Source organism: Mustela putorius, unplaced genomic scaffold, assembly GCF_011764305.1.
Source record: "Mustela putorius furo isolate JIRA1106 unplaced genomic scaffold, ASM1176430v1.1 tig00003898_pilon_pilon_pilon, whole genome shotgun sequence".
NCBI lineage: Eukaryota > Metazoa > Chordata > Mammalia > Carnivora > Mustelidae > Mustela > Mustela putorius.
Window position 1 is genome coordinate 640,541 of NW_025422047.1, and position 25,634 is coordinate 666,174.

General features: G+C 37.4%; 1 protein-coding gene across 3 annotated transcripts in view; it reads left to right on the top strand.

Annotated features, from left to right (window-relative positions):
• KATNBL1 (katanin regulatory subunit B1 like 1) overlaps positions 1-25,634 on the top strand; it is a 38,812-nt gene that overhangs the window by 1,475 nt on the left and 11,703 nt on the right. Inside the window, exons 2-5 of one of the 3 annotated variants that reach the window (XM_004751021.3) lie at positions 4,362-4,582; positions 21,982-22,112; positions 22,998-23,038; positions 24,698-24,977. In XM_004751021.3, coding sequence (XP_004751078.1) covers positions 21,996-22,112; positions 22,998-23,038; positions 24,698-24,977 — 438 coding nt within the window. In that variant the 5' untranslated portion in view covers positions 4,362-4,582; positions 21,982-21,995. Of the gene's footprint in view, positions 1-4,361; positions 4,583-9,666; positions 9,800-21,981; positions 22,113-22,997; positions 23,039-24,697; positions 24,978-25,634 lie in introns of those variants that run through there. The other 2 variants (XM_045067725.1, XM_004751020.3) reach the window with 2 other exon arrangements.

The following is a 25,634-nucleotide window of genomic DNA, read 5'->3' on the forward strand; positions in this document are numbered from 1 at the left end:
AGCTCTTTATTTACTTCTTCAACTGGGGATACATTATATGTGAAGTGTGTTTGTGTATATATACGTTCACACACTATTAAATTCAGTTCTCTGCTCTTGTTGACCATACTTACGTTTTGTGCACTGAGCAGATATTTTAAGATAAATGGAGTTCATAAAGTTCCATGTTTGTGTTGTAGTTTTAATTCCTTTGTATCATTTCTTCAAAGTGTAGAGAACAGTTTGAAACCTATATATTCCTTAAAATATACCATTATATATTGTTTTTGTTCTAAGTCTGTTTCACTCAAACTATTGAGTGGTTACTCTGTACTTGGAATAATTATACTTCCAGCTCCATGACAAGAAATAAAGAAATAAAGGAAATGTAGAGAGTGTGAAAAAATTTAAAAGCACTTATAACCTCCCAACCCCACCCTGAGCAGAAAAAAACAACTGTTTTAACATTTTCGTGTGGTGGTTTTTTTCAAAAATTTTTTATGCTGATAATTATTTTCCTTTCTGTAAAACTAGGATTATACATTTTTCCCCTATGGGTTTGTATTGTTTTGCCTTTTTTTTTTTTTTTAAAAGATTTTATTTATTTGACTGACAGAGATCACAAGTAGGCAGAGAGGCAGGCAGAGACAGAGGAGGAAGGAGGCTCCCTGCTGAGTAGAGAGCTCAAGGTGGGGCTGGATCCTAGGACCCTGGACCATGATCTGAGCCAAAGGCAGAGGCTTTAACCCATTGAGCCACCCAGGCGCCCCCCCCCCCCTTTTTTTTAAGTCAGAATGTCATATGATTATTTCCCATTGCTTGAAAAATGCTCTTTTTAATGGTCGCAGGCCTTGTTGTGTGTGTGTACTTTTGAAATTGGAATTTTTGCTTTATTCAAAAGAGACATTTTGAGCAAGATACGGAATATGGTGACTGACTAACTATAGAAAACAATAGGGGCAAAAGTCTATGGTATCTTCAAGGTTTTAAGCCTCAGAAACTAAAAGAATGGCAGAGCTACGGAAATAAATTGGAAGTCTCATAATAATTTTTTGAGGGGGGTTTCTCATAATAATTTTCATCTTAGGTATGGAAACTGCCATCACAGACACCCATAATGAGATTTTAATGAGGATCCTTGTTCCTGTCAGTTTACATTCCTCCTAAAAGAAGAATTTTTTTTTTAAGATTTTATTTATTTATTTGATAGAGATCACAAGTGGGCAGAGAGGCAGGCAGAGAGAGAAGAGGGGAAGCAGGCTCCCCGCTGAGCAGAGAGCCTGATGTGGGGCTTGATCCCAGGACGCTGAGATCATGACCTGAGCTGAAGATAGAGACTTAACCCACTGAGCCACCTAGGCACCCCTTTTCATAAAATTTTTAAAATCAATAATCTTTCTTCTCTTTTCTTTTTTTGGGGGGGTGGTGGTGGTGGTACAAAGCTGATTTTTCCATTCTTAGCATGTCTTATTTTTCTCTTGAAAGTTTTTTTAAAATATAGTTTCTATTAGAATACGAATAAGGCTCATGTTGGTTGTTCATGAATCTTTGAGAGATTAAAGGGAGAGTTTGGGTTTTCAAATGTATAAATTGGTACAATTTATAAGCAAGAGATGAGTGTAACCATTCTGGAGGAAGAGGAATTATCTTTAAAAATGCTAGCCTAGTGCCTCACAATAACATCACCCTCATTTTTGTTTTTGTTTTTGTTTTTTATTTGACAGAGAGAGATCACAGTAGGAGAGAGGAAGGGAAGAGATCACAGAGAGAGGAAGGGAAGCAGGCCCCCTGCTGAGCAGAGAGCCCGATGTGGGACTCGATCCCAGGACCCTGAGATCATGACCTGAGCCGAAGGCAGCGGCTTAACCCACTGAGCCACCCAGGCGCCCCCTCACCCTCGTTTTATCAATCATTACACTCATGACCCATATCAGTAATTTGGTACTTTCTGAAAAATGTATTTAGGAAAGTAATTTTAAAAAGAAAAAAAACCACCTTAAACTGAATACAAATGGTATCTTTACTGGGAACGTACACTTTCAGCTTGGATAACTTACAGTTTGACTTTGCTAGATTCAAATGCTGTGTTTACTACTTTGTGCTCATGTCCAGGTATCTTCTCTAGTATGTATTAACTTTGGAGAGATTTTGTATTTCCTCTCTTTGTTCTGGGGGCATTATAAGGATAGAGATGGGGGAAAGAGTCTTCTGAAATGGACCCCCAGTTTGCTTCCCCTATAACCACCTCTCAAGTTTACACACTGCCTGAAATTCTTTTTGCCTTGAACAGTCATCCAGAAACGTATCACCTATGTATGAATCATGAATCCCCATTCTAGCATCTCTTCTTCTCACTGGTATAATCTTAAAACGCGTTTGGTATTACATGGAAAAGACACTAACACTGGAACTCACAGTTCCAGGTTTTGCTCTCCTACCGGTAACTGAGTGTTCTTGGCCAGATCTCTTAATCTCATTTGTAAATTGAAATTATCTTCAAGGTCCTTCCCAGCTTTAAGAGTCTGTGAATCTGTGAAGTATTTACTTTTCAAGGGTAATTATCTCTGGTGAGACTGTTAGTCTTTCACATCTTAGCATGCATTAATCAGATGATATCTTCCAATGGCATTTGTAAAAACTACTCCCGTGTAATAGGATTGGGGGAGAAATTTTAGAATGGAATTTAACTGCCACTAGCATATAAGTTGCAGTAGGGCAGGGATCATTGTTTTGTTCACTCATGTTTTCTCAATGCCAAGAATGGTAATTAGCCTGTAACATGTACTTAATATTTGTTGAATGAAAGGAATGGATTGTTGCTGAGGAAAGACAAGCTTGTTGGAGTGCTGCACAGATGCTCTGAGTCGTTTGAAAGAACTCCGAATACAACCCAACTTGATTACAACCCAGTCATTTCTGTAATATAAAAATACCTCCCAAGAGATAGTAAAGCATCCGTTGCTCACTTGGTTGCCTTTCAGAACTCTGTAGTAATTACTGCCCTGATTGCCCCTCATACTTAGAATACAGTTTTGTCCATTACCAGATCTTACTTTAGTGCTACCTTGACTTTTGAGTGTGCCTTTTACTCTTATTTGCAAAAATCTGGGCCTTACTGGGCCTTTTGAGTGGCTCAGATCATTAAGCATCTGTCTTCAGCCTCATCTAGCTCTCGGTTCAGCGGGGCATCAGCTACTGCCTCTCCCTCTGCCCCTCCCTCTACACACACACACCCTCTCTCTCTTAAATAAATAAAATATATTTTTTTTAAGATTTTATTTATTTATTTGATGAAGATCATAAGTAGGCAGAGAGGTAGGCAGAGAGAGAGGAAGGGAAGCAGGCTCCCTGCTGAGCGGAGAGCCTGACATGGGGCTTGATCCCAGGACCCTGGGATCATGACCTGAGCCAAAAGCAGAGGCTTTAACCCAACTGAGCCACCCAGGTGCCCCCAAATAAATAAAATCTTTAAAAAAAAACCAACTTAGGCCTTGCTTATTTCCTGTACTACTTAGTACCATCATTAACAGTATGTTTAGTGTTGTAGCCAAAATAAATCATAGAGATTGATTAAAATTTGGCCTTTTGTCTATGGAGGATTCATGGCACAGCTGTTGGAAACTAGTACTCTTGGGACTCCTGTTAGTCATCCTATTTCTATAACTGCCATATAAAATAATCTTCAAGAATAGTTTTTTTTTTTTATTAAAAAAAGTTTACTTAAGTAATCTCTGTACCTAATGTGGGGCTCAAACTCACAACCCTGAGATGAAGATCCTCCTACTTGACTAACTGAGCCAGCCAGGTGCCCCAAGAATAGTTTTTAATCATATAATTTCTATACAAAGCTTCTCAGTAAGTGTATTTTGTCTAGAAAATTAAAGTTCGGGGCACCTGGGTGGCTCAGTGGGTTAAAGCCTCTGCCTTCGGCTCAGGTCATGATCCCAGGATCCTAGGATCGAGCCCCGCATTGGGCTCTCTGCTCAGCGGGGAGCCTGCTTCTCCCTCTTTCTCTGCCTGCCTCTCTGTGTACTTGTGATCTCTGTCAAATAAATAAATAAAATCTTTAAAAATAAATAAATAAATAAAGTTCAGGTTCCTGACCCAGTATCTAGGGACTTTTGCATTTTATCCCATCTACTTTTCTAGTTTGTTTCCTCCACAATGATCTGAACTCAGTAACTATTTAATTATTGAATAGTTGCTGTAGATAATAAACAAAAAGCACAGTTATTCTCACCTGTTTCCGGGTAAGGAAAGACTGGTAGGTATCCCTTTATAGGGTGGCATTCATTATTTGGGGGAATATTTAATGAAAAATAGCATAAGGGACAATAACTCATAACCTCCATGTAAACAGTTTTTTCTCTTCTTGTTGGCAGATCTATTTGGAAACTGAGTAAATAATCAGAAGGAAATTACTTATGTATATTCAGTGGCATCAGTTGACTACTTAGTGAGACGGACTCCATTATTATGTAGCCCACAACATTGTTTGGATGATTTCTCAATCTGGATGGCCTATGTTATTTTGCAGTAACAACCCCCAAATCTCAGTGGCTTCAAATAACAAAGGCTTATTTCTCCTTGATTCATCTTACATGTGAGTTATCTGGAGGCTCTGCTCTGTGTTATCCTTGCTAAGGAATGTGGACAGATGGAACCTTAATCTCTGTCCTGTTGCTAGTTGCCACAATAGAGGGATGGTGATAGTAGTGAATCATACAAAGTGGCTCTGAAAGGCTTCTGTTTATATTTCAGTGGCAAAAGCAAGTCATACGACCATACCTAACTTCAAGATGATGGGCAAGTATAAACTTACCATATATGTGGAAGGAGAACTGAAATATGGCACAGTTTTAATTTTTACCACAGTTAGATACTCTCCCATTGACTTTTTTAAAAAATATTTTATTTATTTGACAGACAGAGATTACAGGTAGGCAGAGGCAGGCAGAGAGAGAGGAAGGGAAGCAGGCTCCCTGCTGAGCAGAGAGCCCGACTTGGGGGCTCAATCGCAGGACCCCTGGGACCATGACCTGAGCTGAAGGCAGAGGTTTTAACCCACTGAGCCACCAAGCCATCCCACTGACATTTTTAACTATTTTGTGACTCCTCACTCCCAGCTGACCATTATCTTTCAGGGTTGACTTTGTCTTTCTTCATTCATCAGCTGTTTATTAAGCATCTGTTATGTGCCAAGCACTTTTTTAGATGCAATGAACATGATTTCTGCTGTCAGTGGAGCTCACAGTCTATGGGAGGACATGAATAATTAGCAAATAAGCAAGCTAATTTCAGATACTGATCGTTGCTATTGTAGGGGGGGAAAATACAAGGTACTGGTATAGAGAATGGAGGTAAGGTTGGGGTTATTCTTGATTGGGTGGTCAGGGAAGTGCTTTTGGGTGGGTAACATCTGAGCTGAGAGGTAGAAGCCGGGAGTATATAGGAGGAATGTTTAAGCAGAAGGAATGGTTTGGCCACAAAATGGAAATGAACTTGGCATGTTGAAGGATAGAAGTCCAGTGTAGCTAGAGGATTTAGGAGGAAACCGATACAGTCCAAAAGAGAAATGATGGTAGTTTGGTCTAGGATGGTGGTAACAGAAATGGAGAGAAATGAATAATTTGGGAATACATTAAAAAGGCAGAATCAGTGGATTGGAGATATGGAATTTATGAATCCTTTGGAGCTTTCAGCAACTGGGAGGATGGTGGTTCTATTTACTGAATTAGGAACAGTTGAAAGGATCAGATTTGAGAGGGTGGATATTAAGGATTCTATTTTCAGTATGTTAAGTTCAAGAATTATTGACTGTGGAACTGACATCCACATGGAGCTACTCACAGGCAGTTGGTGATAAGAGTTCAGAGTTGAGGGGAAACATTGAGAGGGGCATTTTTTTTTTAAATGAGGTCAATATGTTTAATTTGGTTACAGTTAAGTTTTAGACCGGTTTCATTATACTTCGTTAAGGCAGTGTGTGATTCATATGCTGGAAAAGGGTGTTCCCTAAGAGAAGAGGGCATTTTCAAATTTCAACATATATTCTGACTTCAGCCCAGGGGACATGGTGATAACAAACCACTGTAATGGATAGGGATATGTGGTAATCCTTGCAAGTGTTGGAATGTAAGAAGGATTAAAAACTATTCTTATAAAAGGACCCTAGCATCAACTACTTTTGATTTAATTCTCAAAGGGTAGTCTACCCTTTCTTTTAAGGTGTTAGGGTATACTCCCCTTTGTTGTCGTCCCACCCCCCACAACTTCAAAGTTAGGCACAAGTATTATAGATTGATAACCTTAGTCCAAATCATGAAGAGAGCACATTAAAATTAGTTTATATTACCTTGTCTTTTTTGGAGTTGTATATCCTATTGGAATATCCTTTCATACATAGTGTCTTACCTATCTTGAAAGCATCAGAAGTACCTTTAGTAGCTGATCAGGGGATCAGAAGGAATCCTTAAGGTGATGTTGTCTTATATATGTATATATTTATGTACATTTCTGAGTTTAAGAAGACTGTAAGAAAGGATTAGAGTATTTTTCCTCCCTATAAATGTTTCCAGAAAAAGACTGTAATATTTTAACAGAGAGAATAAGATATTTAGCAAAACATGGTAAGATAATCATCTACTTGGCTTTAGAAGCCCTAAGTCTTCCTAAAGATTCAGGTGTGTAGCCATTTAAGAAGAGAGGTATATTATACTATCAAGACATTTTATAACTTTGTAAAAAATAATTTTATCACATTTTTATTTGACTTCCAGTTAACATACAATTTAATATTAGTTTCAGGTGTAGAATTTAGTGATTCATCACTTATATAGAACACTCAGTGCTCATCACAAGTGTCTTCCTTAATACCCATCACTCATTTAACCCATTCCCCCACCCACCTCCTCTCCAGTAACCTTTAGCTTGTTCTCTGTAGTTAAGAGTCTATTATGGGGGTGGGGAGGGGGAAAGATTTTCTTTTAAAGTAATGTCTACACTCAACTTGGGGCTTGAACTCACAACCTCAGGATCAAGAATCACACTCTACCAACTGAGCTAGCCAGGCGCCCCACTATCAGTACATTTAGTTTAGTTAAAAGATAATACTTGCATTTGATACAAAATTCAAGAAGTCCAAAAGGGAAAAGTCTCCCTCTCATCTCATCCCCGAGCCATACTTACTACCCTCTCTTCTTGTTTAACCTTTCAGAGATATTCAGTGAATATACAGGCAGTCACTTCCATACACATTTTGTTTTTACATAAGCTGTAACATACTTTTCTGCACCTTCTGCTTCATCAGTGATATTTATGTGTAACTTAATGATAGCCAACATTTACAGAGTGATTAACCATGTGCCAGACGTTGTGGCAAATGGATTATTTTATTTAATCCTCACAACACTACCCTGGAAATAGGTTAAGTAATTTGCCTTTAGTCACATAACTATTAAATGGTTAAAGTGGGACTCAAACCCAGGGAATCTGACTCTAGGACTTGTGTCACCTGGTTACAACATACGGCTTCATCCTTTCAGTTTAATCACCTAAGAAAAGTACAACTTCATATTACTTCTTTCAGATGCAAACTAAAACATAATCTTATTTATTGTCTGTCAAATTCTCAGGGATAAAAATTCATAATACAGAATCTTCTATCATCAAGGGTGCCGATAGTGGTTATTGCCCTCCTCTGTCTGCAGGAGTGTGGATTGGAGGGCAGCTTTCGATCTGCCCATTTGCCAGGCTTACATAGTTGCCCAGTTCAGTAAATGCAGCAGTTTAAAATAGAAGTTTAAAAGCGTTGTTTTGGGGTTGGTTGAGTGTCTGCCTTCAGCTCAGGTCATGGTCCCAGAGTTCTGGGGTCAAAACCCATATTTATCAGGCTCCCTGCTCACTGGGTAGCCTACATCTCCCTGTGCTACTCCCCATGCTTATACTCTTGCTCTCTGTCTCTGTCAAATACATAAAATCTTTAAAAAAAATAATAAAATGATTGTTTCTATGAAAACTAATTGCAATGGTTTAGATACACTAGATGAAGGGAAGTGTGACTTAAAAACTTCGTATCAACTTAGGTGTAGCTTTCAAAGCTAAAGTTATGTGAAGTAAAACCATAGTCATTTAGAATTTTGTACTGGGGCACCTGGGTGACTCAGTGGGTTAAGTGTCTACCTTTGGCTCAGGTGATGATTCCAGGATCCTGGATCTAGCCCCACATCAGGCCTGCTCAGCAGGGAGTATGCTTTCCCCCACCTCTTTCTGTCTGCTTCTCTTCCTACTTGTGATCTTTCCCTCTGTCAAATAGATAAAATCTTTAAAAAAAAAAAAAAAAGAATTTTGTACTGATAGTGCTTTGTGAGTGGCATTAGTTCTTGGTCCACTTGAAATCCAATGTAGAGGGGCGCCTGGGTGGCTCAGTGGGTTAAAGCCTCTGCCTTCGGCTCGGGTCATGATCCCAGGGTCCTGGGATCAAGCCCCGCATCGGGCTCTCTGCTCGGTGGGGAGCCTGCTTCCTCCTCTCTCTCTGCCTGCCTCTCTGCCTACTTGTAATCTCTGCCTGTCAAATAAATAAATAAATAATTGAAAAAATAAAAAATAAAAAATAAATTAAAAAAAAAGAAATCCAATGTAGAAATCATAGATGATGCATATGCATTATTTTAAGGTACATGTATACATCTCTGTTTCAAATCAGTCTTCAATTTTAAATGACTTTTTGATTAATAATAAAAAAATTACCACTCCCAGTCACATTATATGAAAGGGCCTCTATCATATATTTGAATATGAATATAATCATATTTTTGACCCAATAATGAACTTATCTAGAGGAAATAATCAATTTTGTACAAAAATATATGTCTATTAAAGTATTTTCTGATGGGCCCCTGAGTGGCTCACTGGGTTAAGCCTCTGCCTTTGGCTCAGGTCATGATCTCAGGGTCCTGGGATTGAGCCCCACGCCGGGTTCTCTGCTTCCCCCTCTCTGCCTGCCTCTCTGCCTACTTGTGACCTATCTCTCTGTCAAATAAATAAAATCTTTTTCTAAAAAGTATTTTCTGATATTTCAAAAATAAAAATATTCTTATGATAAAATAGTATTGTCATTTAAATCATTTTCAAAAAAACTTTCTAATATGTAGGAAAACTATGTTAATGACAAAATGCAGGCTATAAAACTAAACTGCATGGTGGGGCACCTGGGTGGCTCAGTTGGTTAAGCATCTGCCTTTGGCTCAGGTCATGATCCCAGCATCCTCAGATTGAACCCTGCATCCAGCTTCCTACTCAGTGGGAAGACTGCTTCTCCCCCTCCCTCTGCAGTTCCCCGCACTTGTGCTTTCACTTCCTGTCTCTCTCTGTCAAATACATACATAAGCAAGCAAACAAACTAAACTGCATGAGAGGAGAAGCACCAGAATAGTATTGGTGGTCGAATTACTAGTGATTTTTTTACTTTAATTTGACTTGTTTTTAAAGCAGGTAATACTTGTATGAAAGGCAAAATTTTGTATAAAGGGAGCAAAAAGTAAAAAAGTTTCTCTACTGTTCCCCAGCTGTGTGGTTCACCTCTGTGGAAGCATTCAGTGTTTGTTAGGATGCTCTAATGTGAGAGAGGTCATTGTTATCCATGTTTATTTTATTTTTTATTATTTTTTAAAGATTTTGTCAGAGCACAAGCAGGGAAGAGCGGCATGCAGAGGGAGAAGCAGGGTTCTCACTAAGCAAGGAGCCCTGATGAGGGGCTGTATCCCCAGGACTTTGAGATTATGCATGGCCTGAGCTGAAGGCAGGCTCTTAACCAACTGAGGTACCCAGGCGTCCTAATCCATGTTTATTTCTGATTTTTTTTTTCCTTTTATGCAGCATACTTCCTTCTGCCTCCAAATCTAGGGATGTGGAGTTACAGAGGGAGGGACAGGACCATAGACTTCCTGCCCACATGTTTTTGTTTCTCTCTCTCCCCCACCCCCACTCCCACATGACTCTTCTTGAGACAAAGTTGACTGCATCTGTAGTCTTTAAAGGGAATACTACCTCTAACCCAAAGAGCAAGGACATGACATGCCATTTAAATTGTATCATTGCAGAACATTGCTATATATATATGTTTATATAGCCCACACATAAGATTTGCTGTCTGATCTGTTTCTTTTATGAAAATTTTTAATCCTGTGGAGAGGATGATATAATGAATATCCATCCGAATTACCCAGCTTCAGCCATTATCAGTGTTTCTTGTTTCATTGATTTTCCCCTACTCTGTAAATCCCAAACATCATCTCTTTTCTTCTGTATGATGTATGTATATATATCTCTAAAAGACTCTTAAAAAAAAAAAAGATGTGATAATAATAATACCATTTAACTAGAAATAACTAATGGTGTTTCCTTACTATCATACACTGCTAATGGAAATGTAAAACGATACAACTTTTCAAAGTTTGGCAGTTTTCTTAAATAGTTAAACATAAACCTACCCCCATCCCACTCCTTGGTATTTACCCAAGAGAAATGAAAGTATCTGTTCACGCTGCGACTCGTACAAGACTCTTCATAGCAGCTTTATTAGTAATAGCCAAAACTGGAAACAACCCAAATGTCTATCAGCAGATGAATGGAAAACAAATTTTGATATACTCACACAATAGAGTACTGCTCTGCAGTAAAAAGGAATGGACTGTTGATACATATAACAGCATGAATGATTCCCAAAATAATTATGTTGAGTGAAAAAAACCATACCCCTCTTCCAAAGAAGAGTATATACTATGTGATTCTTTCTGTATAAAGTAGTAGAAAATGCAAACTAATCTGTAGTGACAGAAAGCAGATCAAGTGTTTGGGGAAGAAGTATAAAGGGACACAGGAAATTTTTGAAGATGGTGGATAAAGGGGCACCTGGGTGACTTTGTGGGTAAGTGTCTGCCTTCGGCTCGGGTAATGATCCCATGGTCCTGGGATCGAGCCCTGTATTGGACTCCCTGCTCAGTGGGAAGTCCGCTTCTCCCTCTCCCTCTGCTTGCTGCTCTCCGTGCTTCTCTATCAGATAAATAAATAAAATCTTAAAAAAGGATGATGGATAGGTTCCATATATTGATTGTGGTAGTGGTTTAATGGATATGTGTGTGTGTGTGTGTGTGTGTGTGTGTGTGTATACACACACTAAATATTAAATATGTACAGTTTATTATTTGTTATACTTTAGGGTTATAAACAAGTAATTCCTTAATATCACATATCCACTTAATATTCAAATTTCCCTAATTATTATACATTTTAACAGCTTTTAAAAAATAAGATCTTAAGCAATGTCCACACATTGTATTCAGTTGATGCAATGTCTTTTAATACATAGCCTCCTTCTCTATTTATTTTTTTTCTTGCAAAATATTTGTTGAGGAAACTGAGTTTTGTGTCCGAAAGATTTCTGTTTTCTGGATTTTTCTAATTATATCTTCGTGGTAGTGTTTAACAGGTTCCTCTCTGACTTCTATTTCCTTTAAATTGGTAGTTGGTAAAAAGCAGTTGAAGCCTATGTTCAGGCTAGATTTTTTTGGCAAGAATATTTAAGTGTTGTGAAGTGTATTTCCTATTGTATCACATCAGGAGACATGTAATGTCTGACTGTCTCCTTGTTTGTGATGCTAAAGTTGATGAGTGGTTTGGGTGTTATTGGCTTGATAGATCCATTATACAGTTCTCAGTCAGCTTCCGTATCTGTTTTGGCTTTGTATTCATACTCCAATTGAACAATCATTTCTGGAGAAAAACTGAAAATACGGAAATAAAGAAAGCTCTAGTAGATTATGATTTTTGAGTACGTAAGAGTTTTTACTGTAGTTGCTTAAATAGAGAGCTTTCCTTTATTTCATTTTTACAATTTCTGTTTGTCTTCAGGACTCAGATCTGGTGTGACATAAGATGTATTTCTAGATACTTGATTGCCTCTCAAATTAGATTCACTGCTGCTGCTTTTTTAACAACCTGTACTGTTTGTCTTCTGTAGCAATTACTGTTTTATATTTATTGACTTTATTACTTTCTTGTCACTCTCCCTCCACCCCAGGCCATGAGCTTCTTGAGAAATAAGACATGAACTTCTTACTCATCTCTTGATACATAGTAGGTGCTCAGTAAATGAATGTTAAATACATGCGCTTTCTTTAATCATTTAAAAAATGAACTTTAAAATGCTAGTACTTCGTGATGATGTTCAGTTCCTTACTAGAGGAAATACACTCTATAAGGATATATTTTTGTGTCTTTGTATATATTTAAATTAAGAATTATTTAATTACCTTTTAGACTGTGTATCTGAAGGTGTGAGATACAGCTCCTGCTCATGAGTAGTTTTGAAGTCTAATTGGCAAGAGGAGACACACCTGGATCAGTCAGTGCTCAGTCATGTCTTCATGTAGGCCCTCAGTTATTTGTTAATTGTTAGAGTCCTAAACTATGTGACGTTAATTTACTATGTACCATAAAAAGGTGAAGGAAGAGATCATTGAAGATAGGAATCAAGAAATGATTGAGAGAGGAAGATTTTAACTCAGTCATGGTCTGATAGGCTGTGATGGAATTGAAAGGGACACTTCTGTTTCATAAAAGAAGAAACATTCTGTTTCCCAAAAAAATATGAAACATCAGGAAGGGCAGGAAGTATTAATAGCAAAACAAATGAGACTTATTGTTATAAAGTATGCTTTTTCTGTTTAAGAGTGGTTACAATGAGTCTTTACCCTTTTCTCTGTTTCTTTTTTGAAAGTCTTAATGTGGTTCACTTTTTAAATCTTTGCCATCTTCTGGGATGCTTGGGGGTCTCAGTCGATTAAGGGGCCTGCTTTCGGCCTAGGTCGTGATCCCAAGGTCCTTGGATTGAGCCCCACATCAGGCTCCTTGTTTAGTGGAGAGCCTGCTTCTTCCTCTGCTTGCCACTCCCTCTGTTTGTACTCTCTTTCTCCATCTTTCTCTTTCTCTCTGACAAATAAAATCTTAAAAAGAAATCTTTGACACTCTTGATCCTTCTGTGAACTTCCAGTGTTAGTGCTGTCCCTCCCTGAAGTTTGCCTACTGCTTTGAAATCTCTTTAATCAGTTAAAGTATTCTGTTCAGTTTTGACAGCTAGGTAATTAACTTATTTACCTCCATTCCCTTTGTCCTCCATTTTCCCTTTATTAAAAAGACAAAACCAAAACCAAAAAAATGTGTTTTATTGTCTGCAGGTTTTCTTTTACTTTAGAAGGCAGGGTAAATACACAGACATTTTCACTTTTACAGCTGAGGAAATGAGGCTCAGCTGTTTCCAAGGTCACATAGCTAGTTAAGCTGGAAAGCTGGGGATTTGAACATGGGACAATTTGACCTAATCTTTTAGCTACACTAAACTTTAAGGTTGGATGAGTCATTAATTTTTCACCCAGGTTGTGAGGTTTGATACCTACTACATAGTGAGCAAAAAGCTTTCCCAGAGAGCTTGGGAGAAGCAGGAGGAGCCTGGAAGCCTTTGCAGGTTAAACTTTTAACTCCCACTAGCTTCCAAGTGAGAGCACTCACCCCCCATCATTGCACACAGAGGGCACTGAGGGCATCTTCTGTCTTCAGGGCCAGACAGCCTACGTAGATGAGTAGAACATAGAACCAGAAGGGCAGGCCTTGGTAATCACAACTCAGAGCAGATAGATATATTTCAGATGCTTTGAGGAATGTTTCTGGAACCTCCGGCACTGAAATCTGGGCCAATTCCTGGAGAAGAATGGATGTGGGCCCAATGGAACCGTATTTTTTACTTTGTCAAATGAGTGTTGAGTATCCAAGGAGCCTAATGAAAAGCCATGAATGATGTGTGTTTTACACCCCAGTTTTTTAAAGTCAGGTTATTGCGTCGTCTTCACGGACATGAGGTTTGTTTTTTTTTTTTTTTTTTCTTAAAGATTTTATTTATTTATTTGACAGAGACACAGCGAGGGAGGGAATACAAGCAGGGGGAATGGGAGAGGGAGAAGCAGGCCTCCTGCTGAAGAGTTGTATGTGTATAGTCACTAACACAATCAAGAAATAGAACATGTCCCTCCATCCTCAAGACTCTGGCAACCACTGCTGTTTTTCTTTCCCTACAGTTTTGCCTTTTCTAGAGTGTCATAAAAGTGAAGTTATATAGTATATAGCATTAGGAATCTCACTTCTCATTTAGCATAAGAAGATTGAGACATTCATGTTGTCATGTGTATTAGTAACTCCTTCCTTTTTATTGGTGAGTAGTTGGTAATTTTTATAGAAAAAATATTGAAAAATCAGTCTTGGAAAATAAATCTTTTAACCAAGGTGAGGTGACCATACATCCCAGTTTGCTTGGGACAAACCTGGTTTATCCTGTTGACCTAGCATAATTCAGTGAAGGAAAAAAAAAGGTCAGAATGGATCCAGGAAATATTTTTTTAAATTTATTTATTTGACAGACGGAGATCACAGGTAGGCAAGGAGGCAGGCAGAGAGAGCGAGGAGGAAGCAGGCTCCCCACTGAGCAGAGAACCCGATGTGGGGCTCGATCCCAGGACCCTCAGATCATGACCCGAGCTAAAGGCAGAGCCTTTAGCCCACTGAGCCACCCAGGCACCCCCCATGAAATATTTTGAAGAAAGATTCAAGAAGACTTAGTGATTGGTTGGAAGGAAGAGAGAAGTCAAACAACTCCTAGGTTTTTAGTTGAGAGAAGTTTGATACCAGCAATTTAAAATGTGGTAGCTAGGAAGGGCAGTTAGATGGTTTGACATTGGAAGAGATTGAAGAAGTTTGTTTTAGATGTGTTGACTTGGACTACCAATGCCAGGTCAGGAGGCCAAATAGAAGTTGGAGGAGAGACTGGGGCTAGAGAAATAGCTGAAGCCTTGAAAACATGTTTTTCTGATTTTGGTGTAGAGATAAGAGTTGTTGAAAGAAAAGGAACCAAAAGGGAGTAAGGGAGCAAGGAGACTCAAGATACCGTAGTGCTGTGTTCTATGAATAGATACTCTGCGTGCGCATGCAAGTGTGTGTGTGTGTGTGTGTGTGTTGGGGTGCAGTGAAATGGTGAAAAAGCTAAATGGTGATTAAGAATGAGCAAAGTCTTTAGAGTTGGCTTAGCTGACCTTGATATGAGCATCATCGGTGTTATAAAAGGTTCCCTTACAGCAGCAAGTGACCTTGAAGATGGATTTTTTTTTTCCAGATGAGAGGACAAAATAAAATCAAGGTTGTAAAGGGTTAAAGAGAAAATGGAAACTAAAAAGCACTCATTGTAGAAGTTTGGCAGGAAAAAAAAGTAGAGAAAGAGTATAGGAGTTGATAGAGGAAACCTGAGCATGTTTGAAAGCAGAAGGGGAGGAATCAGTTCAAAGGGAGAAATTGAAGATATAGAAGTGGGGTGGGGCGGGGAGCTAAGTTCTAAAAGAGGTGAGAAGGCAACAACTGAGAAAATTAGATAGAGCTGTCCTAATTTTGGAAAAGGTAAAATAGAGCCTTCCTATGAAATGTTACCTTTATGTGTTGGCATTTACACCTTTTTCACTTTTTTACTATAAGGGAGTTATATAATTAAACTATTTTATAAGACAGTGGCCTCATTAAGTTAAAGTATTTTTTAAAAAAAGTTAAAGTATTTATTCAGATTATGAAAATAATTCATGTTCATTGTAGAAAATAGAGAAACCTATAAATGAAGGGAAAAATTACCTGTAATTTCACTAGCAATAAATAACTTATGTTGATGTTTTGATACAGCTCTTTTTTTTTTTTTAAGATTTTATTTATTTATTTATTTATTTATTTGACAGAGATCACAAATAGGCAGAGAGGCAGACAGAGAGAGGGGGAGGAAACAGTCTCCCTGCCGAGCAGAGAGCCCGATGTGGGGCTCGACCCCAGGACCCTGAGATCATGACCTGAGCCAAATGCAGAGGCTTTAACCCACTAAGCTACCCAGGCACCCCCTCAGTTCCCTTTTTTATCACCTTGTTTTTTAACCTGATCCAAATTTCACTGTTAAACGTTTAAATAAGTGCTGCAGATACTGAAGCAGTTCTGTGTCTGGTAGCTGAATATAGAGGGAGGGAATCCATATCCACAGGCTCTAAAGATTCTACCAGAAAAATCTCATCTTTACCTTCTGTTCCTCTCCCCCTCATTGAAATTCTTGAAGAAAAAAGGCCATGTTCATCCTTTCCATTCATTTTTTTTGTGTCACAGCTGCATTATGGGGGAAACCTGTGATTTGTCTTTAAGCCTTAAAAATCCATTAGTGGGACTTAGAAGAGAGAAGAAAAGGTTACCCTTACAGGATAAGGGAAGGATAGGAGGTAGGACTCCTTTATAATTTATGTTCATTTGTCTCTCTCCTGTCATCTAAGAAGAATTAGTACTCTCATCTTAATTTAACTATTCTGGGTTGAAGGTTGACTGTATTGTGGCTAGGCATGAGTTGCATTTGATTAATGAAAACAAAGTTGTGGTAGAATAGCATGGATTCTGTGCCCTACACTCTGCCACTACTAAGCCTAGTGTCTTTGGGCAAGTTACTACATCTCCTGGGCTTAAAAAAAAAAAGAGCCTAAAGCTTTAAATTCTAAAACCTCTTTAGTTCTTATTTTTATGTATTTTATTATTATATAATAATGTTTATGTTTAGTTTTCAACCTCAAGACTCTTGGGGAATATCATTCAAGCCCTTTGTGAAAGTCTGTGATAGTAATTGAAGAATACTTGATACCAGGAATATTAATTATTATAATTCTTTGTACACAAGCATGCTTTGCTCTTTTTTTTTAAACATTTTATTTATTTATTTGACAGACAGAGATCACAAGTAGGCAGAGAGGCAGGCAGAGAGACAGAGAGAGAGGAAGGCAAGCAGGCTCCCTGCTGAGCAGAGAGCCCAATGTGGGACTCATCCAGGACCCTGGGATCATGAGCTGAGCTGAAGGCAGAGGCTTTTACCCACTAGCCACCCAGGCACCCAACCATGCTTTGCTTTGTAAGAAGAAGAATGAAATTGCCTAGTGAAATTGCAAAGTTAAATGCAATGTAAATAATTGATGTGCTTTAGTATAGTATAAAAAGAAAGCTTAAATTAATTTGATCTTAAACTGTAGCAAGTTATTAGAGAAAGAAGTCTGGACATGTTTCATACCTGTATGATGAGTTTTTCTCATCATTGTGAGTAGATAGGGAGTATGTGAACATTTAGAGCTGTTTAATCTTTTCATTTGGCAGCCATTGTAGATTATATGAATAGATCCCTTTTCATCTTTCTGATAAGAGATAGCTATATATAAGGGGAATTCAACCCTCCAACTCCTTCTACGTGCCAGTTTTTTCCTGCCTTCTCAAGAAAATATCCATAGCAATCACTGTCTTATCTTTTTTTTTTTTTTTTTTGGTCTTATCTTTATTTAAGAAAATACGTGTTATAGTCAATGTTCAGAACAGTTCAGCCCTTGTTTTTTATTCTCTTTAGGCTTTTCTTTTTAATTTTTGCATTAAAAGATTATCCTTTCTAATTTCTATCCTTTCTAGTCATTGTCTTCAAATACTCAGTCTTTTTGTATCTTTTCAGGCAGCACTGTGGAAACACCTTGGAGCCCCAGCAGTTACTTTAAACTATTTTAGTAGCACTGTCAGATGCTCTGGAGGGGATAATCTTATTGCCCAAGAAAAATGCTACCAAATGTATAAGATATAAAGCAAAATGGAATTTGTAGTGTAAAATCCTTTGTAATGACACTTTACCAATTATATTTTGATAATTTACTTTTTAAAAGCCTTATTGAATTGTAATGTACATACCATAAAATTCACCTGTTCTAAATGTACAGTTTACTGATTTTAAAAATACACAGAATTGTACAGTCATCAACCATAATCTAATTTTAGAACATTCCATCACCACATCACCCCCAGAGAAGCCTTGTATCCATTTGCAATTATTCTCACTCCCACCTCAGCCATAGTCAACTATTAATCTACTTTCTCTCTCTATGCTCTTTACTTTTTTTAAAAGATTTTATTTATTTACTTGAGAGAGAGAACACAAGCAGGGGGAGGGGCAGAGGGAGAGAGACAAGCAGACTCCCTGAGTGGAGAGCCTGACTTGGGGCTCCATCCCAGGACCCCGAGATCATGACCCACGCTGAAGTCATGCTTAACTGACTAAGCCACCCAGGCGCCCCTCTATGCTGTTTACTTTTATGGACATTTCATATAAATGAAATAACGTAATCTCTTGTCTTTTGTGTTTGGCTTCTTTCACTTGGTATGATGTTTGTACATATTGTTACATGTATTAATATTTTGTTCAATTTTTGTTGTTGAGTAGTATTCCCACCAGACATATCACCTTTTGTTTTTCCATTCACCAACTGATACACATTTGGGTTGTTTCTACTTTTTGACTATTCTGAATAATTTATTTTATCAACATTTGCATACCAGTCTTTGTGTAACATAAACTTTCATTTCTTATGAATAAATATGTAGGGATGGAATTGCTGAGTCAGTTAAATCAGTATTTAACATTTCAAGAAACTGCCAAATGTTTTCCAGAGTCATTATGTCATTTTATATTTATATGGTAATGTGTGAGGATTCCAGATTCTCCACATCCTTCTCAGCATTTGTTACTGTATGTCATTTTTATTATAGCCATTCTAGTGGTTGTGAATAGTATGCCATTGTTGTTTTAACTTTCATCACTATCATGGTATATCCATGTTCTGCTGTTGTTGGTCGGAGTTTTCTATTAATGTTGATTTTATCCTATTGATTGATGGTATTGTCTTATAGCCTTGTTGAATTTCTCTGTTCCATCAGTCATTGGGAAGGGATATTGTTTGTTTCATATGTTTTCAGATTCTTTGGTGCTCTGAAATTTGAGTTATGTGTGTTGTAGGTCTATTTTCATCTACAATGCTGACCCTAATTGTACTCTTCTCAATTTTATTTTTTTTAAGGTTTTGTTTATTTATTTGTGAGAGAGAGAGAAAATGAGTGGGGAGGAGAGGGAGAAGCAGGTTCCCATGAGCAAGGAGCCTGATGTAGGACTTGATCCCAGAACTCTGGGATCATGACCTGAGCCAAATGCAGGTGCTTGACAGACTGAGCCACTGAGGTGCCCCCTCATTGTGCTCTTTCAATGTGGAAATTCATGTCCTTCAGTCCTGTACAGTTTTCAGTTATTTATTTTGATTTTTTCCTTATTTTCCCTGTACTGAAATTCCATTTATTTGGATATTGGTTCCTCTAAGCCAATCTTACCCCCCCCCCTTATATTTCAGGAGATATCCTCAAGTTTCTCTACCAGCTTTCTATTGATTTTTTTTTTTGCTATCTTATTATATCCTGTTTTTTAATTTCTAAATCTTTGTTTTTTGTCTCATTTGTGTTTCACATATACAATTTGCTCTTATCTCTCAAGGATTTCTCAAAGTCAGGTTTATTGAGATATAATTTACATATGATAAAAATTCACTCTTTTTGGTGCATAGTTACATTAGTTTTGACAGGTAACTACCACCATAATCAAGGTGGAAAACAGTTCTTTGGGAGACTTGAACCATCACTGATGTCAGTATTTTTAGATGTGTGTGTATGTATGTGTATTTTCTTCTGGGACTGATCAGAATTCCCAAAGGATCTTCTGTTCTCTTCCTGGAGTGTATAAGGCTAGCTGCAAGCTTTCATGAGACAAATGGTAGAAAGAAGCTTAGATCTCAACATGTAGTATGTAAACTTTCACTTGATGCCCTTTTAGACAATATTCTTCTTCATTTGTGCCTGGTGTTTCCTATCTCAAGGACTCTATCTCAAGGACTCTTGTTTTAAATTTTCCATACAACATTTATTGGAATGGGGAAAGTGAAATTGGAGCTAATTTTGTCTTAAATGGATATTCAGTCATTCTCCTTCTTCTTCTTCTTCTTTTTTTTTAAAGATCTTATTTATTTGTCAGAGAGGGAGAGGGAGAGAGAGCGAGCACAGGCAGGTAGAACGGCAGGCAGAGACAGAGGGAGAAGCAGGCTCCCTGCCGAGCAAGGAGCCTGATGTGGGACTTGATCCCAGGACACTGGGATCATGACCTGAGCCGAAGGCAGCTGCTTAACCAACTGAGCCACCCAGGCGTCCCCATTCTCCTTCTTCTTAAGCCCACATTTTCCCCCCACTTCTTGAGGTCTTCAATATTGCCAAGTCCTGAACCTTTGGGGAGTCTGCTTTTACCTTTCCTCATTGCTGATTTAGGACTTGGCTTTTTCTCAGATCTAATATCATTTATCACTTTTACTTTGCAGTTTCCAAAACGTTACTGCCATCAACTCATCTTTTCTTCTTTGTCCTTATAGGTTTTATGCCTTTAAAAACCCTTTACTGTCATGGTGATGAGGTTTCAGGGAAGCGTAGAAGTAACTGCTTAAGTTTAGACCATTATCTTTAATTAAAAGTCCCCCTTTCTTTAAGAAAGAAAAACTTACCTTGTGCAAAAGATCTTTTATGATCCCAGCTTCTGTCTTTCCAGCTTCACTTTTTATTCTGCTACAGTCCATCTCCAGCCTAAGCTCCAGTCACATGCATCTTCTTAAGAGATTGCCAAACAAGCCATGTTGCTTCATGCCTTTCAGTTCTGCACATGCTATTTTGTCAATGTGCTATTTGTCCTTTAAGTCTCTGCTCAGTGAAGCTTTGCTGATTCACATGACTGCCCCTCTATTGGAGTGTTTATTGTATTACTGCAATTATTTATTTCTTAAAAAGTCTCATCCTAAAGGTTTTTTAATCTGGGGGTGCAGCTGGAAGGGATGCCCATGGATTAATGGCAGGAAATCTCAGAATACCCTGAAATTATTTGCAAATTTTCATGTTTGGGCGTATTTTTGGAAAATTCTCTAAGGCAGATTTTCTTCTAAGAGTGTACATCAGAAATGCTGTGGAGCTTTTTAAAAATATAATTGCTTTGGGCTTCACTCCAGAGCCCTGCTGAGGTATAAGTTAGGGGCCAGAGGATATATTTTCTAAAAGCTTCCCAAGCGATTCTTTGGAAGAGCATCTCTGGTCTGTCATCTTCATTATTCTGGGGCTTGGCATATAGTGAATGCTCAGTAAACATTTTAAAAAGGAATGAGGGAGGAACTTGTGTTCAGGTCATGTCCTGAAATAAATTTCCTGTGTGAAACTTGAATCCAAGTGGGGGAATCACTAATTTATTGTTATATAAAGGAAGTAATAGTATCTATTTTCCCTTCTTTGAGATAATTGAACGAATGGGAAATGGTGAATTGTTTTTTCAAAGGTAGAGGAAAGCTTTGGAGACCTTACTGCAAGAATGAAAGAAAAATTTAAGGATCAGGCATAAAACTAGTCAGATATATTTAGTTTGATTTTTGTTCACCTGCTGCTTATAGTTGTATTTTTTTAAGATTTTATTTATTTATTTTACAGACAGAGATCACAAGTAGGCAGAGAGGCAGGCAGAGAGAGAGGGGGAAACAGGCTCCCTGCCAAGCAGATAGCCTGACTGGAGCTGAAGGCAGAGGCTTTAACCCACTGAGCCACCCAGGCACCCTGCTATAGTTGTATTTGAATCAGTGATTTGATTCTAAAACTAGGCTTCTATACATTTGGGTGTCATTGATATATACTATTTATACCTGACTTCATAACCTCTAAATTTAAATTTAATATATGGCCAGTGACATAGATAATGGGGAGATTGACATGTTGCATTGGCAAAAAATACCTCATATTATTTTTAACTGATTGCAAATAAGGAATGCGAACAGGAGCCTAATTTTCTGCAATGCCCGGCCTTGTGTTTCCTCTGTTTAAGGTTTTAAAACATGTATAAATTAAAACTATGTTCTCTGCTTTACTCATAAACCTCTTTTACATAGTGTTGTATTTTTGTCTGTTAATGATCAGGCTCTTTTGCATTTTGTACTTTCCATTTCTTATTTTTGTTTTGCTGTTTAGGTATTTAAGAGATTATGGCATCTGAAGCCCACAATGTTAAAAAACGAGGCTTTTGTAATAATATTGAGGATCATTCCACTGATCTTCCTAGAAAAAGGATCTCTAATTTTACTAATAAGAACATGAAGGAGGTAAGTGCATGGCTTCTAGGTAATGGATAAGACAGTATCTTAATCTTTTCATGCTACAGCAGAATACGATAGACTGGGTGACTTACAAACAAAAGAAATTTGTTTCTCACAGTTCTGGAGGCTGGGCAGAAGTACAAGATAAAAGCTCTAACCAGTTTGGTTATCTGGTTAGAGCCTCTTTCCTGGCTTATAGTTGGCTGTCTTGTATGCTGTGTCCTCACATGGTAGAAGGGGCAAAGAGCTCCCTGGGGGCTCATTTATGAGGGCATCATCCTCATGACCTAATCCCCTCTTAATATCATTCATTTTGGGCATTAGGATTTCAGTGTGAATTTTGAGGAGACATTGGTCATTCAGTACATCATAGATAGTTTAAACTGTTAAGTCTGTAGATAGTTTTGGTTGAATTATTTAAATAGTAGGAAGATGATAATTTGCTTAATCTCCCAGAATTAAGTAGAATTAATGAAATATTGAAAACTTTATATTCCAAAAACTCTAAAGACTTTATGGACAGTATGCTGTTTTAATATGATACCATTTGAATATTGTAGTTTAATTCTGAAGAGGACTCTCAGAGGTGCTTTTGTTCACCTTTGCAAGGCTCATTCATGCTGATATTTCTTTTAAACGATATTAAAAGTCAAAACACTTATTAAGTACCATGTAAGTAAAATATATGACTAGTGGCATGGAAAATAGGAAGATGGTTATGTTGGTTTGTCAAATATACCTATGCACAGTGGTGTTTACAGACTGAAACTGCTGCTTTAATCTGAAAAATTTAACTATGGAATTTCAGATTTGTTGATATCAGTCACAGAATTTACATAGCTTCACAGAAGAACCTAAATATGCTGTTAACTATCTAGTTTTATTTTTCAGGTTAAGAAATCTCCAAAACAGTTGGCTGCTTACATAAATAGGTAAGACTTCTTTTTTTTTTAATTTTTAATTTTTTATAAACATATATTTTTATCCCCAGGGGTACAGGTCTGTGAATCGCCAGGTTTACACACTTCACAGCACTCACCAAAGCACATACCCTCCCCAATGTCCATAACCCCACCCCCCTTCTCCCAACCCTCTCTAGGTAAGGCTTCTTTAAAGTTTGTGGGAAGCAGAAGTATTGAAAGTTAGGTAAGAATGAAAAAGAGTGGGAAAAAATAAGTCTTCTCTTTTATTATAAGTAACTTATTGTCAAATAATTCCATTGTGCCAGTCACAGTGGAAAACACATCAGTATTTCTCTAATCCTTACAACAATCCTAGTAGAAAGGTATCATTGTCCCTAATAGTTGATGAGAAAAACTAAAGATTTGTGATTTGTTCAGGGTCATACAGCTAGATAGTGGTAAAAATGGCATTCAATCCCAGATCTTTTAAACTCTAAAAGCACTTTCTACTAAACTACTTGTTCTTAAAATGGATCGGAGACAGTGGGGTTCCCTTTCAGGTAGTTAGGAGGTCAAGACAATATTCATAACAATAACATTAATTCACTTTCCTCATTTGCACTCTTACAAATAGAGTTTTCCAGGGGCTACATGATATTTGTTAGTGGATTGAATGCAGAAGCAGATATGAGAATCAAGCTGTCTTAATTAAATATTAGAGATTTTGTACAAATGTAAAAAACGGTGCCATTCTTCTTACTATATTTTATTTTGGAAAACAGGGTTTTTTTGGCAAAATATTCTATGTTATTATGTAATAAGGTTATTATTTCTTAAAAGAATCAGTAAGTTTCTTGAGTGATACAGTAAATATCAGTAGATATTGCCCACATAAAAATATTCTTTTGAAACCTCAATTTTTAAGAGTTACAAGGTATCCTGAGGCCAAAACATTTGAGAATCACCATATGAAACTGTGAGGTTTGCTCTGTTGTGTTTTATCTTCTGTAAACAAATTAAATATACTTAAGTTTAATCAAAATAAGTATTCTTGGGACACCTGGGTGGCTCAGTCAAGCATTTGCCTTGGGCTCAGGCATGATCCTGGGGTCCTGGGATCAAGCCTGCAGCAGGCTTAGTGGTGAATCTGCTTCTTCCTCTCCCTCAAGCCTTCCCTCTACTCATGCTCTTGCTCCCTCTCTTTTTCTCTTTCAAATGAAAAAACAAAAAAATCTCTAAAACATATATGTATACTCATATTTGCACAATTCAAATATATTTCATTTTTTAAAAAACTTAGTGGTGAATCTGCTTCTTCCTCTCCCTCAAGCCTTCCCTCTACTCATGCTCTTGCTCCCTCTCTTTTTCTCTTTCAAATGAAAAAACAAAAAAATCTCTAAAACATATATGTATACTCATATTTGCACAATTCAAATATATTTCATTTTTTAAAAAACCTAGTTATTATGCTTCTTGGTTTAGTTTAGTACAAAGTATCCAGATGATTTGTAATTTTTTCCTTTTTATTTTCCTCTATGATCTAAGAGTTAACATTTTTAAAATTTAATTTACTTCTAATTTTAATGGATTGTGATCACAAAATGTGGCCTATTAAATCTTTCTGCTTAAAAAGTTGTAAAGGTTTTCATGTAGTTCTTTTTCATTTAAGCAAATCAATTCTTCTTACAGAACAGTTGGACAAGCTGTGAAAAGCCCAGATAAACTACGTAAGGTGATCTATCGCAGAAAGAAAGTGCATCATCCTTTTCCAAATCCTTGTTACAGAAAAAAACAGTCCCCTAGAAGTGGGGGCTGTGACATGGCAAATAAAGAAAATGAACTGGCTTGTGCAGGTCACCTGCCTGAAAAATTACGCCATGATAGTCGAACATATTTGATTAACTCCAGTGATTCTGGTTCTTCACAGACAGAAAGCCCATCATCAAAATATAGTGGGTTTTTTTCTGAGGTAAGTAATTTAAATGAACTTAATTTTAATCCTGTTATACTACTCGCTTTTTTGTCATATTCTGCTAGCAGAGTCATTCATTTCCTGTTGAATTCAGAGTAAGTGATTCTAATTCCCTGAGACAGTTTTCTAGATTAACCAAATTTGAATCAGTAGTTACTCCATTTCACTGAGTTAGTGATATCTGAGATGGAATGAAATGGTTGACAAGCTGCTATAAATATTCAGAATGGCAAGTTGGCCAGCAGAAATTTAAAGGAAAGGAAAATAAGAAATCTGCACTAAAAAGTAGACCACCAAAGCCAGTTATCCAGGAACAAACGATTTTCTTGGCTCTTGGAATTGCCATTGGAAACTTTGTTCAGGCAAACCTGCTAAGGTTTGCTGCTCTTCTAGCTCAGGTGAAATTAGTTGTTCGAACAGGCTCAAGGGAATTTGGGGGGTGGGCAGGTTTGAAAGAAATACTCTAAAACTGGATTGTAATGATGGTTGTATAATTCTGTAAATTTATTAGAAATCGTATTACATACTTTCAGTTGGAGTTTATGATATAAAACCTCAAAATTTTTTTAAAAAATGATCATTTGAAGGAATAGTTTAGAAACATGAGTTTATAATAATTATTATTACAGATTTATTATATATGTTGTAGAAAAT